Source organism: Phaseolus vulgaris, chromosome 4 (genome assembly GCF_000499845.2).
Source record: "Phaseolus vulgaris cultivar G19833 chromosome 4, P. vulgaris v2.0, whole genome shotgun sequence".
NCBI lineage: Eukaryota > Viridiplantae > Streptophyta > Magnoliopsida > Fabales > Fabaceae > Phaseolus > Phaseolus vulgaris.
Genome location: NC_023756.2, coordinates 32,764,388 through 32,783,684, shown reverse-complemented (window position 1 = coordinate 32,783,684; position 19,297 = coordinate 32,764,388). Strand labels below are relative to the sequence as shown.

Genomic DNA, 19,297 nt, shown 5'->3' with positions numbered 1-19,297 from the left:
TAATAAATATGAATATTAGCATAATCAATATTCAATCAATTTTAATTTTTCTTAAATTTTGAATAAAGAGTGTTAAGGAAAACGAGTCTATTAAGTTTAAATTAAATGTATATTAGACATGCCTTGTTCTTTTATAAACTAATTTTGTTGAATAAATTATTATTTTTTGTTTTGATAAGTTAAATCAAGTATTTATGAATGTTCTAACCCGTATACAACTTATAATAACATAAGAAAAATTAATTAATGAAATTGTTTATCGTTCTTATATTGAGATTTGCCAAGTAAAATATTATCCATAAATTAATCTTTTACTCTGTGGATGAAATTCGCTGAGCGTATTCCCATTCATTGGATAAATTATATAAAATGTGATACTTTTGTACAAGAAACTAACATACCTAAATCCAAAATTAGTCTATTCAGTACATATGTTTATTTCGGGTTTAACATCCATTATCAATTGTTCAACACTTATCATTAGTTGAACGAAGTATGATTGGTCGACCTCACACACAAAAGGAATTACTTCAATCTCTTCCCTCATGATTGGAGTAATAATAAGAATTACACAAAACTTTTTTTAAACGGTGAACCTTCAATATATCGGGATCGTCATATTTCCTACTTTTATACACATTACAAAGTCACATTATCTCCCCTTGTCCTAAATTTCTTACATCATTGTCAAATGCAAACTAACAAGCATGAAGTGAGAAAAACTTAACATTTTTCTACCTATTGACTCACTTAAATGTAGGTTAAAACACGCTTAAGCACCAACCACTTAAGCATTCAATCATCCCTTTAGACTTTAACACAATTTTCTTAAGCATTTAATCTTCGCTAGACCAAATTGTGTTTAGGGTTCTAAACAAAATTCTCTTAAGAATTCAATTGTTTAAAATCCAACTTGCTTTACGTGTCCATACGAGCAAAAGGCTATAACTATGCATACATAAACATTGTTGGTTTTAAATATTACTTTGGAAAATGATGTTAATACACAAGTTACCTTAACATGCAATTGCAACTTTGCCTCTAAAACACACCCACCACAAGAAAAAAAAAAAAAACTCTTTAAATTCATCCTAACACCCAATAAATAACAATAATTTTTTTAATACCCAACATTACTCAAGTTGAGGATGATCCAATATCTCGACTTCTAATCATATTATCCAAGTTGAGGACGAAACCACTGTAGTAGTCATACATTGAGACAACAAAATATTTATTGAACAAGATGTTTTGATGTCTTCAAATCTATAAGGAAAGCTTGAAGACTTTGTTGTTGGTTATGTGTGTTGTCTAGTATTTTTTGAATTTGTCAATTCACTCCTTAAGATGATCCATGTTCATTTGAATCTTAATCTTTTTTAAAAGATGGGTTTTCTAAAAGGGTGTGAAATTTAAACAAGTTGAAATGTTGATTCAACTGGTTGTTTGACACTGTGGTTTTTAAAATGGTTTGGAAAAGCTTAGCTTTGTTTTGGCTTTGTTGTCAAACAAATTCAACTGGTTATTTCGATAAATCAACTGGTTGTTTTTGTGAAAACCTTAAGAGAATTTTGTTAAATGATTTTAATCTATTTTAAATGATTCCAACAACTTTTGGTTTTTGATTTAACTGCTTTGACCATTTGATTGGGGTATAAAAAGATAATTTTACGCTCCATGCATTAACTAAGGAAGAAAGTTTATTAAAAACAGTTTTCAATATTTCAAAAGCTTTGGATCATCTCAAGTGTGTGGAATAGGATTGAGTTTTATACTTATGAACTTTAAGTTTTGATTTACCTAGGTGTATTCTATTCCCTTCTAAATTTGAACATTGTATTTATGTGTTCTTGTGTGAGGCAGTTTCAGAAGGTGTTTCTGGAAACTATGGTGTTTTCCAAAGAGTGGTGTATGTTCTTAAGGGGTTCAAGATCATCACTTTTGGTGTGTGTTTTTTAATCTAGGTTTGATTACATAGTGAATTCTCAGTGGTTAGCCGAGGACTGGATGTAGCTCTTGGTTAAGAGTGAACCAATATAAACATCTTGTGTGATTGTCTCTATCCCTACACTCATAAATCGTTTTAACATTGTTTTTCAATTCTATTGGTATAAACAACAAGTTGATTTTCTGGAATCAAACTTAAAATAGTTTTTTATTGGTTGAACAAAATTTTCAATTGATTCACTCTTCATAGTTTTTCACTCTACCTTCAATCTTTGTGAAAATCTTTAAAAAACAATTCAGCCCTCCCCCCCCCCTCTCTTGTTTACCCGATACGATCATCCAAGTAGCCAAGAAGATGACCAAGGACTCAACAGACAATTCACACTATGAGCAGTCATCTCAGCAATCAAGTCAAGGCCCCACCAAATATCAGACGAACCTCATTAGAAAAAGAACTTGGCATAGACCAGCACATCAATTGTTCTTTCTTCTGGTCTTCTTAAAAGACAAAAACATGTTTGTAAATAATTTGGGCTCACTTTTGGGGTCCAAATTGCAAAATAGGCTAGAGTAGATTCACATAGCATAAAAGGGAGTGTACTTAGCGGAATGGGTTTGTACCAAGCCCAATTTTTCAAGACAAGTCACCTAGAATTAGGGTGTTTAACCTACCTTCTAGAAGTTATGTCTAAAGGTGCGGTTTTGACCATGGCAACACCCTAGGAAGCTCCTCTCCCTTGCCATTTCTACCCTTCACCTATCTTGCCCACCAAGGCACCCCTTCCTATAATTAGGGTGTCTTGCCTTATGCTTTTTAAACTTGAATTGGAAGTAAAGAAACTCTGCATAAGTGATTTTGTGAGACTTGTGAGCTCTCATATAGGGTCTTATCTTGGGTGGGTAATATCTCAAGTGGTGGCTTTTGCATCACTCATCTTCATCCCTTCCTCTTTACTCTTTATTTTGCGCCATCCTCCCTTCCATATTCATCTTATTCTACTCTTTAATTTGTTCTTTACTTTGTTCTTTTTCTTTAATTGTTCCTTGTCTCTATTTTTCGATGCATCATTGTCACCTTATAATTGTATTTTCTCTTTGCCCTTCTGAAGTGAACCTTCACACTTACTTAACCACTTGGTTAAGTTCGTTTCCAGTGGGAATCTTCTTAGGATTCTTACCATAATTACTAAATCAAAAATCTTAAACAAAAAAGCAACCAATAAAATGTGCAATCCTAAAATCAACTCACAACATTAGCCCTCTAATTCTAACATTATTTGGCATTGATAATACTGTTGTTACTATGTACATATCCTTACTAGATGCATTGGAGGTTGTTTGGGGAACCTCCATGTTAAACATTTCATTTATGGGCCATGTAAGTCATTTAATGTTGTCTATATTTTTCATATTATAATAATTACATTTAACTTATAATTCATTATGTTAGGTACATGGACAAATTAAGTGTGGACTAAGACAAATAAGAAAAACATGGATTTCTTGAGCATCCAGAAATTTGGAAACATAAAGGTTCAAATCCAATGATACATGCAAATAGGGATGAGTGACTCTGAGAGACATATTTACATGGCTCCATGTATTGAAGGACTAGTATTCTAACTTTTACCTTTTAAAATTATGGTAATTATATAACTAACTGTTTATCATTGACTATAGGTTCCATTGACAATTGATTGCAATTATTCCAAAGGATTACATAGTATTGTGGTTTTTTTTCACTCCAAAAAAAACTCCAGACGGGAAATGAAAAATTTATCATAAGGGTAAAATTTTACATTTTTTTATTATGTTGCAAGTATAAATGTATTTTGAACTAACATATGTCTTTGTTTTAATTGGAGTTGTGGCGGAGTTGTGGCTGATACTAGCGTTTTAAATTTAAGGAGCAGAGCAAGGTTACTATAATTCATCTACCTTAAGGGTAGGCATATTGTAATACGTATAAAATTATTTTATGTCTAAGATGTATGAAATTAATTTTTGTCACTTCTTTCTTATTTTAGTGTAATAGACAAATAAACTTGTTTGAATGTGGCTACTACGTGATGTATTGGATGAGAGCGTATTGGATGAGAGCCATTATTTGGTTAGGTGTCATTGACTCCTAGATAAATGTGACATATATATTATATTTCTATTTTACCTTTATGAACATGCTATAATCAAGTGGGTGAAATGTTTTAGGTCTGCAATGATGATGTCAAAATGTGAGAGAACAATGAGTTACTTTCCTTCTCCAACATAGATAGTATAATTTCTTTTATTGATAAAAATTTAGGTTAAATTATATGATTTTGTATAGAGTTTTTAGTTAAAACATTTATTTACTGTTATTGGGATTTTTTTATATTTCAGGTTTTTGTTTGAAGCTAAAACCAATATTATTTTTAAAAATATCCAAAATTTATAAAGAACCATACCCTGTCGGGCATAATTTATTTTGGGCTTGGTATAGTCTATTAAGACCCTAGATGGTGTAAAGACCTTATAGACTATCTATATCCCACTAGACAGTCAGATGATGTGTAGACTTATGTGGAATTTTTGATGATAAGAAAAACACTCTAAGAACTTTATATATATGTCATTTGAGGATTTGAAATGTGTTTACGTTCTAACAAATGTTCTGTACAACTACAGTACATAAGAGACCATCCCACATCTTTAACATGTCATAAGTTAGACAATCTATCAAACCAGATAGTGTTTATAACATGTTACACATTAGAAAGTCTATCGAACTAGATAACACCAACAACATTTACACATTACACGATTTATCATACCAGATATTTATATAAGGTAATTAATCAATTGAAAGCACAATGACCAAGTGATTTTCTAGGAATATATAAATTCTATAAATGATTTTCATTGACAATTATATTATTTAGAATTTAAAAATGTCTTTATTGCCAATGGTATAATGATTTATTTCTTAATAGGAATTCTTGCAGTTTCAAGCTCTGACGTTCAAATTCAAGAAGCTATATCACGGACTCCAAGACAAAGATAAAAACAAGAACAATCAAGTAATAATATAAGTATACAAGATACAAATTTCTATTTGTTGTTCAGAGTGTCTACCTACTGAGATTTTATTCACTACAAAAAAAATTAGTATTATCTACGAATTTTTACCCACGGATCTCAGTCCGTAGGTAAATTCAGCATTATCTACGGATATTACCTATGAACAGCATTACCTACGGACATTACCCACAGATTTTGAATCCGTAGGTAAATTTAGCATTACCTACCAACTATTACCCACGGATCTTATTACCTACCAACATTTACCTACGGATCTCTATTATCTACCAACTATTACCCACGAATCTCTATTACCTACGAGGTTTTTTTACCATGATGGGGTTATTTTTTTTGTTTTTACCAAAATGGGGTCCGTTTAAAAACGATTACAAATTTAGGCAAGTCGTGCCAATTTGGTACGACTTCATATGCAGAAGTCGTCCCAATTAGGCACGACTTCTGCCATGTCATACTAAAGTCGTGCCAACTTGGCACGACTTCTGCCCTGTCATACTGAAGTCGTGCCAACTTGGCACGACTTCTGCCTCGTCATACTGAAGTCGTGCCAACTTGGCACGACTTCTGCCACGTCATAATTGTCCGCATATACAAGCTTAATAATAAAATTCAATTCAAGTTTGATTATTAATTTCCTCATTTTCTTTATCTATGTATTTATTCATTCATAACACTCTTAGAACATTCATTTTCTTTATCTATGTATTTATTCATTCAATTCAAACATGATCCATACACAATTATCCAATTTTTTGTTCCTTAAAACTAACATTCTTAGAAAATTATGTATCAAATTAATTTTTAACATTACATAACTTACTACCCAATATATAAACAATAAAATTAAAAAAAAAATTATGACGTGACAGAAGTCGTGTCAAGTTGGCACGACTTCAGTATGACAGGGCAGAAGTCGTGCCAAGTTGGCTCGACTTCAATATGATAGGGCAGAAGTCGTGCCAAGTTGGCACAACTTTAGTATGACATGGCAGAAGTTGTGCCTAATTGGGACGACTTCTGCATATGAAGTCGTGCCGAATTGGCACAACTTGCCTAAATTTGTAATTTTTTTTAAACAGACCCATTTTGGTAAAAAAATAAATAAAATAATCCCATCATGGTCAAAAAATCTACCTACGAACTATCACCCACGGATTTTCATTACCTAACAACTATTGTCATAATAATTATATGCACAATATTAAAAATATTAATATAATATGAAGAATTATAAAATCATAATTAATATTCATAAATAAAAATAACCATATTAATAATAATAATAGTATTAATAATATTAGTAATATAACAAAATTAATAATATTAGTAATAATAACATTAATAATATAAATACTATTAATACAAATATATATAAAATTAACATTATTTATAATATTAATAATATTAAACTATTTATAATATTTAAAAATATTAATAGTATTTAATAATATGAATAATATTAATAATATTGAATAATATTAATAATATTGAATAATATTAATAATATTGAATAATATTAATAATATTGAATAATATTAATAATATTGAATAATATTAATAATATTGAATAATATTAATAATATTGAATAATATTAATAATATTGAATAATATTAATAATATTGAATAATATTAATAATATTGAATAATATTAATAATATTGAATAATATTAATAATATTGAATAATATTAATAATATTGAATAATATTAATAATATTGAATAATATTAATAATATTGAATAATATTAATAATATTGAATAATATTAATAATATTGAATAATATTGAATAATATTAATAATATTGAATAATATTAATAATATTAAATAACATTAATATTATTAAATAATATTAATAATATTTAATAACATTAATAATAATATTAATAATATTTAATAATGTTAATAATATTTAATAGTATTTCATAATATTTTATAATATTAATAATTTTATTTTATTAATTATTGATTTTGCCGGTGACTTGTCCTTTGAAGGCTCCGCAACGTCTAACTCTGCCTTTTGTAAGTCAGCGAACAAAACCACCAAAGAGTAGTTCACTCTGTGATATCTGTAAGGACCGTGTTCTCTGCGAATTCTCTCTCTTCTCTCTGTGCGAAAACTAGCCACTTATCCGTATGAAAAGCGTACCTAGAAATGAACATGGAACCCCCTTATATACCTTGACACACCCCTAGGTTACTCGCGTACGAAGTAACTTAGCGTGTTCCATATGTTGGGTGTCTCGGGCAACCTCAATGTAGGTACCAGGTGCGACTTGGATCAGCGCGCATACCAGGTGTTCCCTGTCGCGTGAACGATCACCCCTTCTGCCCACGCACGCCACGATCGCCAACTTCCTCAGACCACTCTTGTGCACGGTACCGAAGGGCATATGGCTCCTCTGACTCCCGACGCCATGCCACACAAGGCTCGGCTGCAGCGCTCTCACCGAGAATTCCCTCTCGATCCCAGCATAACTGCGTGTGACATAACGACCGATCATCCTCGTGGCTCACCTGGTCGCTGATCGTGCATTCCCTCTGATCGCTCTCTTCAAGATGTATCAGCTTCCCTGGCCCACGTGTCCCACTAAGAACGGCCCACGTGGACATCGGTCGCTGACGTCACCCTAAAATGTGACCGACCGGATCACAAGCCCCCCAGTCTCGAGCTGCGTACTCGTTCTCAGCGAAGAGACTAAGTGCTCGTTCTCGGTGGCCACGTGGCAAGTGACGCCACATCACGTGCCACATCACATATTGCGCTTTAAGTGACATTACGCTCTCCTTACTTAATCTTGTGACACGTGTGCGCATCAACGGCTAGCGTGAAACATCGTTTGCATTTCCCTTATTCAAAACTTACGCGCCTCCACTGTTCCATTATCTTCTCCAACACGCTTTTCTGCAACTCTCGAACCCTCCCACTGCGATTCATCTTCTCCATTCCCAGGGTACCAGGAACCGTTCGCGATCACGAAAAGGTACCCCCTTTCTCCCTCTATGGCATATTTAAATAGCTTTTACCGATTGCATTGCTCAAAAACTGCGTTGTGCATACATCATGGGTCGTTTTTCCCTTTCCCGCACTGTACCAAGGCTTCTTCTGGTTTTTCTGCGTTTCACTTCTTCTTCCCCTTCGTCGTTTTCATTCCTCTACCTCCTTCGAACCATAGCGTTTGCTCCATTCGTCTTCCTCTTGTTTTTACTGATTCCTTACCTTTTCCCTTCTCCATTGTAGTTACAGACAATGGCTCGCACCAAAAATACCGCGCGCCTTACCTCGTCTTCGGGTGCACAGCCTTCCACCAGTGCACCTTCATCGCTTTCCACGAGTGCCACTCCCTCGGCGGACACAAAGCCCCAGGCGACGCTCGCTCCAGAGGACTACGCGCAAGCGTATAAGTGGGCTCCCCTCCACCTACTCGCCGAAACGTCCAGCCAACTCCCAACCGATCATCTCGCCACCCTGCTGAAGGGTGCTGATGACGAGTCGTCACGCGCTATCGATAGAGAAGACGACCGGAACCTGGGCATGCGCATTCCCCCCCAGGCATGCCTATCTGCGTAGATGATAGGGCCACCAATGGGGTGCCTTTCACATTCATCTACTCGGTGATCTTTAAGAGGTTGCGCCTCCGCCTACCCTTCACCTTCTTTGTGAAGGAGCTCCTTACTGAGCTAAACGTTGCTCCTTGCCAACTTCATCCGAACGCGTGGGGCTTCATCCGCGCGTTCAAAATCCTGTGCAACCATTTCGGGCACCCTCCATCATCCGACGTCTTCCTCTACTTCTTCGAGGCTAAGAACCCAGGTGATAGGTCGTGGGTTAACCTAAACGGTGTGACAGGGAGGGTGATCCTGGGTCTGTACCAGCAGTCTTTCAAGGACTGGAAAGGCAGGTTCTACATGATCACTTCCAACCGACGCAGCCCCTCCCTTCTCGAGGGCTTTCCCCTCTACTGGGTTCCTAAGGTGGAGTTTAGGAAGCCCAGAGGCTTGGAGACCATGGCGCCATACGAGCGCGAGCTTTGTGGCCTCCTCTCTGGCTTGGGCGCCAAATTTGGTTCGTCCACCATAATCACGCATGAGTTCGACGCTGAAAAGCTCGAAAGATACATCGGTTTGTTTTCTCTTTTCCTCATCTACCTGCCCCTCATGCACATACTTGCTAACTGCTTTTCTATGCTTTGAATTGTTTCTTTGAACTTGGTATGCTAACCCTTCGCCGCGTTGAACTGATGCAGACATGACTTCTGACAAAGAGAGGCGGCAAAGGCTGCTTGCCCTAGCCAGGAGCCGACAGGCTGCTGGGGCCCCTACCGAAGTGGAGGCGACCGCCGAGCCTCTTCGCGCTTCCCCCATCTCGGTCGCGCCAGCTGAAGGGCGTGAAACTAGGGGTGACAAGAAGAGGAGACGGTTGGTGAAGGCCCCTACTACCGTCATAACCGTTGAGGAGGAGAGCTCCGGGTCCCCTTTAGTCCAACGGAAAAGGAAAGGAACCGAGGGCCCTGAAGGCGATGCCAGCCCGCTTCCTCAGGCTCATGCATCCCCCGAGCGCCCACCATCACCAGCCCCCCTTTCCTCCCCACCCCCAGCAAAGTCACCCCCACCTACCCAAGCAGCTGGGAGTGGGATCGTGCGTTCAGAGGAGACCCCTCACCCTCTGCCATCACCGCGCCCCCAAGACTCCGCCACCACCACTGAGGGTGGTGGAGAGAGCTCCTTCCGAGTGACGGGCCCCAGCGCCGAGGGACTTCCCAAGGTTCTCCGCCTGACCAAGCAGCTGCTGCAAAACCAAGAGCTGATCAAGTGGAGCTCCAGTGAGTTGGACCTTCATCTGGCCCGTCAGATGGTGCTTTCGCTGGAATTTTCCACGCGGCATCGCCGCCTCGAGAAGCTAGAGGGTAGGGTGAAGGAACTGCTTGGCCAACAGGAGTCGCTGCAAAGTGACTATGAGGCTTTGCAAGACACCAACAGCATGCTGAAAAAGATGTTGGAGGAGACCCAAATGGCGCGCGTCCAACAAATACAAGAAACTATCAAAACTGAGATGCTAATGGGGGACGCCGTCGCCACTCTCGACTCCCAGCTGATGGAGACGACGGGTAAGGCCGTCCAACTCAAGGCTGAGACCACTTACATGCGTCAACAAAACGCAAACCTGACGGAGGCCCTCGCCACGAGCGATCAGAAACAAGATGCCGAGTCAACCATTGCCACCTTGACCACCGAGAAGGCCGTGCTCGAGGCCGACAAAGCTGGGTTTGAATCTGAGAAGGCCAAACTATGGGAGGAGGCGGCCGATACCTTTACTGAAGGCTTTGACTTTGCTATCGAGCAACTCAAGTGCGCCTTCCCAGAGGTAGATCGCTCCCAACTATCCATAAATTTCGAGGTGGTGGATGGCAAGATTGTCCGCCCTTGATTGCCCTTAATGTGGCCCTTATTATTTGCTTATAAACACTTGTGTAAACTTCGACTGTATATGCTGAATTTTCTTTTCCTGCCATTGCTTGTTTGATTGTGCACTTCTTCGCTTTTATTCCTTGTTTTGCGCGATTAACTTTTTAACACAAACGAGCTCGATACCAAACCTTAACTGCGTTCGAACCCCTTTTACCTCTAACTTCAATCACCCGAGTGACCTTTGATGACTTCGATCGCCGATGATCGATCAGGTTTGAACCCTTGCAACCACCTCCTCATCGGTCATCGTGCCTCCGTCCCATTTCTTTCTAGGTTATTCTGCCGCTCTAGTGCTAAATGCATAGAGGACTCTAACACCAATCGGTGTAAGATGATGCCTTGATATCGGGGGGAAGAGTGTTTCGCGACAACCCCTCTTGCCTGCCCCAAGGTCATCGAACTTTGGCACTTCAGGCCGTACCTCTACCTTCTCACTCTTGGGGCGAGAAAGGGTTTAACTAAGAGCTCTACTGTGCCAATATTTATGCTATGCCACCTGGGTAAGGGTGTTTCTCGAAATCCTTCCCTTCCCTTCTTGGACTTACTAGCACCCCTGGCATTTCGAACCTTAGCCGCCTGGACTCACGCCTGGGGTGAGGAGGACTTTAAACCGGTTGCCACACTCGCGCCTGGGGCGAGGGAGGCCTAACCGACCACCCGCACTCGCGCCTGGGGCAAGGGGGGGGAAATTTTAACTTTGAACTATGCAAACTCTTGGTGATAACTTCTTTTCTATTTGGTGGCCTCATTAAAACCCTCTCTTGGGAAAAAGAATGCCCCCTGAACTGTTCAAATTGTTTATACTAGTGCGGGAGCACAACTACTTTACAATTTCAGCTAAAATAGAGCTTCAGGTGCGTGGCGTTCCATGTCCTGGGGATCGCCCCTCCATCCAGGGCCTCCAGCTGATAAGCGCCATTCTCCAGCGTCTCCACCACTCTGAACGGGCCTGTCCACTTGGGGGACAGCTTATTTCCTATCTCGTGCTGATGTGCTTTCCTCATCACCAGATTTCCTTCCTGGAACTGCCTCAGCCTCACCTTGGAATTGTGCCTTCGTTCCACCCTTCTCCTTACAGCTTCAGCACTGACCCTGGCTTCTTCTCGCACTTCGTCCAAGAGGTCTAAGTTCACCTTTCTTTCCTCATTGGACTTCTTAGCCACGAAGCCCAGAAATCTTGGTGAGTTTTCTTGTATCTCCACGGGAATCATAGCGTCTGACCCATAGACCAAACTGAAGGGTGTCTCATGGGTGCTAGATTGCGGAGTGGTGTGGTAGGCCCATACGATCTGGGGAACTTCTTCCGCCCACGTTCCTTTGGCCTTTTCCACCCTTCTCTTCAGCCCTCTGAGCAGCACTCGGTTGGCCGATTCCACCTGCCCGTTTGTTTGAGGATGTTCTACCGAGGCGAACACCTGCTGTATTCCCACCTCCTCGCATAGGCTCCTCAGCTGGTGACTTGTAAATTGGGTGCCATTGTCGGAGACCAGGCGCTTGGGCACCCCAAAACGGCACACAACGTTTTTCCACACAAACTGTTGAACCTTGTGAGCGGTGATCTACGCTACCGGCTCTGCCTCCACCCACTTCGTGAAATATTCGATGGCAACGATCAGAAACTTCATCTGCCTGATCGCCAGGGGAAAAGGCCCCAAGATGTCGATTCCCCACGTGTGGAACGACCATGGGCTGTGAATCGACCTCAGCTCTTCGGGAGGCGCCTTGTGCCAATCTGCATGTTGCTGGCATTGCTTGCATCGCTGGGCGTAGCCCACGCAATCTTCCCTCAGCGTTGGCCAATAATACCCTGCACGAAGGACTCTACCTACCAGGGCGCGACCACCGACGTGGCTCCCACATATTCCCTCGTGGAGCTCCGACATAAGCCTCGTGCACTGCTCTCCGTGCACACACACTAACACCGGATGGGTGAACCCAAACTTGAAGAGATCCCCATCGATGAGGGTGAATTTGCTTGAGCTCTTCTTTATCCTTTTTGCCTCTGCCGGCTCCGGCGGAAGCACCCCATCTGCCAAATACCGCTGGTATGGTGTTATCCACGTGTCAACCCTTCCAGCGGCGTCAACTTCCATCACCTCATTGGATGCCATCGGTCGCGCCCTCACCCTCGGTGCTCTTAAGGTTTCTTGAGTGAGGGACCGATGACTGATCGCTATACGCTCCCTTGATCTGCACACTTGCAACACCTGGTTGTCTGTTACGAACGCGCGAGGCACCTTTAACGTCTCCTGGATGACGGTCCTCTGCCTTCCCCCCTTGCCCGAGCTGGCTAGCTTGGCGAGCAAGTCAGCTCTGGCATTTTGTTCTCTCGGCACGTGAATCAACTCAAACGCCGTAAAGGATGCCTCACGGGTGCGCACGTACTCGAGGTACACAGCCATCTGCGGGTCTTTGGCCTGGAACTCTCCCGTTACCTGCCCAGTGACCAACAGGGAATCGGTTTTGGCCATTAACCTTCTCGCACCCATCTCCCTTGCGAGCAACATCCCGGCGATCAGGGCCTCGTACTCCGCCTGGTTGTTGCTGGCTTTGAAGGCGAAACGCAGGGACTGCTCGATCAGCACCCCGTTCGGGCCTTCCAGAATGACCCCCGCGCCACTCCCCTGCTGGTTTGAGGATCCGTCCACCGATAAGACCCATTGGAAGACCAATCCCTCTGGCGATGCAGCGCCCGATGACAATTCAACGACGAAGTCCGCAAACACCTGCCCCTTGATCGGTCCTCGGGGTTCGTATCGGATGTCAAACTCGGATAATTCTACAGCCCACTTCACCATCCTTCCCGCCACATCGGGCTTTTTCAGCACCTTCTGGATTGGCAGATCAGTCATCACCACCACCGTGAAGCTGTGGAAGTAGTGACGCAGCCTTCTCCCTGAGAACACCACTGCCAGGGCTGCCTTCTCCAGAGCCTGGTACCTTACCTCAGGGCCTTGCAGCACCTTGCTCACAAAATAAATAGGTCTCTGGACCTGGTCCTGCTCCTGGACCAGAACTGAACTGACCGCCCTCTCCGTTACAGCAAAGTACAAACGGAGAGGGGTGCCCGTCTGTGGCTTGCACAGCACCGGCGGGCTAGCCAGATACGCTTTCAGCTTAACGAACGCTGTTGAAGATGGTTGCTGCCCCTTCAAGATTGTGTTTGATGATGGCTTATATGCTGTGTTTGATGTAGACTTATATGTACATTTTGCTTTGCTTTAAGTGTATCTTTGTTAGTGCTTAGAGGTTGTCTAAGAGTGGGCTTTTTGCTGAGTAACTCACCTCATAACCACTGACCATGTGATAAGAACAAGCATAAGTTTTCCTAAACTGTTTTTCACATGTTTTACAAAAAGCACGTTTACTGCAGAAAAATAAATCTGTTCTTTTCTAAATAAACAGATTCATTTTTACACTGATGCCTTGGCTATGTCTTGTGAAAATTAGATTTTGTGCATCAGGTATTTTGACTAAGTCTTCTACCTTTCAAAACGACTGAGTTTTAACTAGTTAAACTTTCTCTGTTTTCGTTTTGAAAAAATAAGTCTGTTCATCTGTAAATGAATAGATTCTTTTTCTCTCTGGTGCCATGACAAGCTTAAACGTTTTCAGTTTTATCTCTGCACCAGAATGGTTGACTAAGTCACCTCTCTTAACAGATTCTCTAACTGCTTTTTGAAAATAAATCTGTTCATTTTATTTTCAATCTGTTCATTTTATAACAGCTTTAACTGTTTTTTAAATATCTGTTATAAGTTGGTTCTCTATAAAAGGCAAACTTGTTTTCTGTGTTCAATATCAATTCAACAGTTCATACATTTGCAAAAACGAGTTTTACAGCAGAGAATCAAAGGTTTACAAAGGATTAGCATTTGTTCTTAAAAGATTTCGAAAATCAAAAAGTGTTTGTTCTTGGTTTGGTTCCAAAAGCTTGGTGTGAGGTGCAGCTACTGTTCTAGCAATCTTGCCTACTGGTTTAAGGCTGATCTTTGTTACCTCAATCAGGTGTAGTCGTTTCACTTCTTATTACTTGTAATAGTTTGGTTGAATCCTCTTCTTGATAGGTGTTCTTGGAGAGTGGATGTGTGTGTGTGAGTGCTGAAATAGGTTTTTTCAGCAAGAGTACCTAAGTTCTTGTAGGTTTCAAGAACAGTGGGAAGTGTACTTGATTGTACTGTGTTTTAGTGATTTCCACCTGTTGTTGGTGAAGACTGGATGTAGCTCAGGTTGAGTGAACCAGTATAACTGCTTGTGTTCATTCTCTCTCACTCTCTGCAATTTCGTTTCTGCATAATTGATAAAACAGCAAAGAAATAAATCTGTTCAATTGAAAATAAATCGGTTCTTTCTGGGCACTGTGCATACTGTTCTTGATTTCTGAAAAAGCTGTTTTAATCTGATAAGAACATATAAAATCTGCTAAAAGCCACTGGAACAGATTGACTGTGATAGTCTGCTCAAGAAACTGTAAATGCTATTAATTGAACCTTAAACAAATTGCTTAAAGTTGAAGCTTGCTGTTCTGTGATTCATTGTTCTTAATTTCTGGAAAATTGCTTGACATCAAGAAGAACACTCATAGTCTGTTAAAAGCCACTGGAACAGCTTGTTTGCAAAGGTCACTCAATTAATTAGCATGCTATCAATTGAACCTTAATCACTTGCTTGAAATTGAGGCTTGCTGTTTTGTGTTTCACTGTTTTACAAATCTGATAATTGTGTGTGTGCTGCTGGAAATTCTCACTGCATAATCTTGTGGTTAATCTTGCTGAATTAAAAGCGTTTTAAACAAAAAAACAGTGCTGAAATAAATCTGTTCATTTTCACATAAATCGATTTATTTTCTGTAAAACTGTGTTAAACACTGTTTCTGCGAGAAAGTTTTAAAAGGTCAATTCACCCCCCCTCTTGAACTTTGGCACTATTAAACCCAACAAACGCCTCCTCACACTCCTCGGTCCAAACGAACCTGCTGTTCCGCTTGAGACATTAGAAGTAAGGATGGCCCTTTTCCCCTCCAGCGGACATGAATCGCGACAATGCCGCCAGCCGGCCGGTGAGTTGTTGCACCTCTTTCACCGACGCTGGGCTCCTCATTGCCATGATCGCCGCACACTTCTCGGGATTCGCCTCAATCCCTCGCTCTGTTAAGAGGAAACCCATAAATTTTTTTTCCTCCACACCGAAAATACATTTCTCCGGGTTGAGCTTCAAACCGTATTTGGCGATTGTTGCGAAAAGCTCCTCCAGATCAGCGACATGCTGCTCCTTCCCTCGTGAGGTGACCACCATATCGTCAACATAAGCCTGCACATTCCGACCCAGCATCGGCGAGAGAACCCTATCCAGCAATCTCTGATAGGTTGCCCCCGCGTTCTTCAACCCGAACGGCATTACCTTGTAACAGTAACAGGACCGCTCGGTCATGAACGCGGTCTTGCACTCGTCCATCGGGTGCATCCTGATCTGGTTGTAACCCGAGAAAGCATCCAAGAAACTCATAAGCTGACACCCTGACGCACTATCCACCAGGGCGTCGATGCTAGGTAGGGGATAGGAGTCTTTGGGGCATGCTTTGTTGAGGTCGGTGAAATCCACGCACATTCTCCATTTGCCACTTGATTTCTTCACCAGCACCACATTGGCCAGCCATTCCGGGTACTGGATTTCTCTAATATGTCCCGCAGCCAAGAGTTTGTGGGTTTCGTCGTGGATCACCTGTCTCTTTTCCTCATTGAACTTCCTCCTCCTTTGGCGCATCGGCCGGACCTGAGGGTCCATCGCAAGGCGGTGGCATAGGAAGTCTGGGTCAATACCCGGCATGTCCGAGGCTGACCATGCAAACGCACCTAAGTTCTTCTCGATGACCCCGGAGATCTGCCGTCGCGTGCCCTCGTCGAGCGGTCCTCCCAGCTTGAACCTTTTCCCCCTGATTTCCGTCTCCACCCACCCCTCGGTCGGGTGGGGCCTTCTTTCGCTGGCGATGACCGCCCTCGCAATCCTTGACTCGCGAGGCGCGACCTCTCTCCCTCCGTCAGCTTCATCCTGGGCACTTCCCGTGCCCCCGAGCCCTGCTTCCTCCATCTCCACATCACCGCTCGTGCCTCTCACCAACGTCGCGACTTCCGTTCGTCCTTCGTCCGACCCTGGTGGCGGCGTCGTGGTAACATGGCACACGCCTCTCCGCTGCTTGAGACTGTTTTCGTAGCAGCGGCGAGCTTCTTTTTGGTCTGATTTTATGGTAATGACTACCCCTTCCATCGAAGGGATCTTCAGCTTCATATGCCTCGTTGAGGGTACAACCCCCAATTTGTTGAGTGTTGGTCTTCCCAACAGTATGTTGTAGGCGGACGGGGCATTGACCACCAAATATTTGATCTTCTCGGTGCGGGCTGCGGCACCATCCGTGAATGTGGTCCTCAGCTCCACATAGCCCCGCACCTCTACCTGGTCCCCTGCGAAACCATACAAACATCCCGGGTATGGCTTCAGATGGTCAGGGGACAACTGTAGCTTGCTGAAAGTTGGCTAGAACATCACGTCTGCCGAGCTTCCCTGGTCCACGAGGACCCTGTGCACCTTCCTCCCCGCCGTGACGAGGGAAATGACTATTGGGTCGTTGTCGTGAGGCACAACGTCCCGGAGATCGGCTCTGGTAAAGACGATGTCAACGTCGGGGGAGTGATCCTCCTCCGCCGAGTCGACTACCATCACCGACCGCGCGTACTTCTTTCTCTGAGAGGCCGTGCATCCTCCCCCAGAGAATCCTCCCGAGATCGTGTGCACTTCACCGTGCACCGGTACCTCGTGCTGTGGGTCCCCCACTGGGGCCCCCGATGCCTGATCACCTTGTGGCTCCCGCAAGTAATCGTTTAGAAAACCGCTTTTCACCAACTCCGCGAGTTGGTGTCCCAACGCCAAACACGTGCGGAGGGGATGGCCATAAGCTTTATGAAACTCACACCACACGTCTTTCTTTCGTCCCAGCACCTTGTCAGTCTTCTCTGGTGCTCGCAGCCTTGCGGCTATGGCTGGAATTTGCGATCAGTTCCGCCAGCTCCACCACGAAATCAAACCTGGGGGGCGCATTGCTCTCCCTTGCGCGCCCTTCATTCTGGTCCCTTTGAGGCTCATAAGGGCGAGGTTTTCCCTGAGCCCTCTTTCCCTCCTTGGCCTCATGCACCCTCATCGGCTGCTGAGTCCTGCTGGGTCCTGCGCGCGACTTATTAGGGATCGCGCTTTCCCGTTTCTCAGAAACTGTTGTTTCTGCTATGATGTGCGCCACAGCACGACGCCTAACCTCCGCGAACGTGCTGGGGCGATTCCTGATCAGGGATTCACTAAAGGGCCCCGCAAGAATCCCTTTCTTGAACGCATGTACCAGCATGTCCTCGTCCTTGCTGGTAGCCTTACCACCTGAGCTCCAAAACGGCAAAGGTAGTCCCGGAGGGACTCACCTTGGTTCTGGCGTACGTCAAAGAGATCGTACGACACCACAGGGGGTGCCTGGTTGACAATATACTGCTCCATGAACAGCTTCGAGAATTGTTGAAACGAAGTGATGTGGCCCTCTGGCAAGCTTACGAACCACTCCATCGCAATCCCGCTGAGGGTGCTCATGAACAGTTTGCAGTATACGGCGTCCGAGCCTCCAGAGAGCATCATCTGGGTATGAAACGCCGTCAGGTGCGCCTCAGGGTCCTCCACCCCTGTAAAAGAGGCCTTCACCCCCACCAAGCCTGGTGGTACCACTGCACCCATGATTTCAGACGAAAATGGCATGGGGAAGGTCTTGGGGGGAGATGGTGGCGGCGCCACCCCTTCCTCCGCCATCCCCTCCCTCTGCGCCCGTAAAGACTTGCGCAGCTCCTCTTTAACCCGGTTCAAATCGTCATTCCGGCCTTGTGATGCAGCCAAGTCCGCTTGCATCCTTTCTTGCGCCATTCTTGACGCCGCCATGTCATCTTGTAGCCCTCGCATCATCTCCAAGACTTGCGCCATTGTTACAGCTCCTTCCTCAGCTGATGGCGCAGGTGAAGATTGCCTTGTCTTCCTCATTCTTTCAGCAAAGAGTCTCAAAAACGAAAGAAATCTAACAGCACAGTGGATGGGATCACAAATTCACACGGCCCCACGGTGGGCGCCAAATGATCTTGCCGGTGACCTGTCCTTTGAAGGCTCCGCAACGTCTAACTCTGCCTTCTGTAAGTCAGCGAACAAAACCACCAAAGAGTAGTTCATTCTGTGATATCTGTAAGGACCGTGTTCTCTGCGAATTCTCTCTCTTCTCTCTGTGCGAAAACTAGCCACTTATCCGTATGAAAAGCGTACCTAGAAATGAACATGGAACCCCCTTATATACCTTGACACACCCCTAGGTTACTCGCGTACGAAGTAACTTAGCGTGTTCCATATGTTGGGTGTCTCGGGCAACCTCAATGTAGGTACTAGATGCGACTTGGATCAGCGCGCATAGCAGGTGTTCCCTGTCGCGTGAACGATCACCCCTTCTGCCCACGACCGCCAACTTCCTCAGACCGCTCTTGTGCACGATACCGAAGGGCGTATGGCTCCTCTGACTCCCGACGCCATGCCACACAAGGCTCGGCTGCAGCGCTCTCACCGAGAATTCCCTCTCGATCCCAGCATAACTGCGTGTGACATAACGACCGATCAGCCTCGTGGCTCACCTGGTCGCTGATCGTGCATTCCCTCTGATCGCTCTCTTCAAGATGTATCAGCTTCCCTGGCCCACGTGTCCCACTAAGAACGGCCCACGTGGACATCGGTCGCTAACGTCACCCTA

The 19,297-nt window shown here is 43.4% G+C and overlaps 3 protein-coding genes across 3 annotated transcripts; 1 reads left to right on the top strand and 2 right to left on the bottom strand.

Moving 5' to 3' along the window:
• The first annotated feature begins 9,268 nt into the window (after positions 1-9,268).
• LOC137838681 (uncharacterized) lies at positions 9,269-10,447 on the top strand. The gene has a single exon (XM_068647915.1). The coding sequence runs from the start codon at positions 9,269-9,271 to the stop codon at positions 10,445-10,447; it is 1,179 nt and encodes a 392-aa protein (XP_068504016.1).
• An 874-nt stretch (positions 10,448-11,321) lies between these two features.
• On the bottom strand, positions 11,322-11,699 carry LOC137838680 (uncharacterized). The gene has a single exon (XM_068647914.1). It carries the CDS (start codon positions 11,697-11,699, stop codon positions 11,322-11,324), a length of 378 nt encoding a protein of 125 aa, XP_068504015.1.
• A 348-nt stretch (positions 11,700-12,047) lies between these two features.
• Positions 12,048-13,791, bottom strand: LOC137838679 (uncharacterized). Its single transcript, XM_068647913.1, has 2 exons — positions 13,774-13,791; positions 12,048-13,637 (listed from the first exon to the last, which is right to left on the bottom strand). The coding sequence occupies exons 1-2, from the start codon at positions 13,789-13,791 to the stop codon at positions 12,048-12,050; spliced, it is 1,608 nt and encodes a 535-aa protein (XP_068504014.1).
• Positions 13,792-19,297: the final 5,506 nt, after the last annotated feature.

Coding starts and splice junctions, on each gene's coding strand:
- LOC137838681 (XM_068647915.1), top strand. CDS start 9,269: ATGACTTCTGACAAAGAGAGGCGGCAAAGGCTGCTTGCCCTAGCCAGG.
- LOC137838680 (XM_068647914.1), bottom strand. CDS start 11,699: ATGATTCCCGTGGAGATACAAGAAAACTCACCAAGATTTCTGGGCTTC.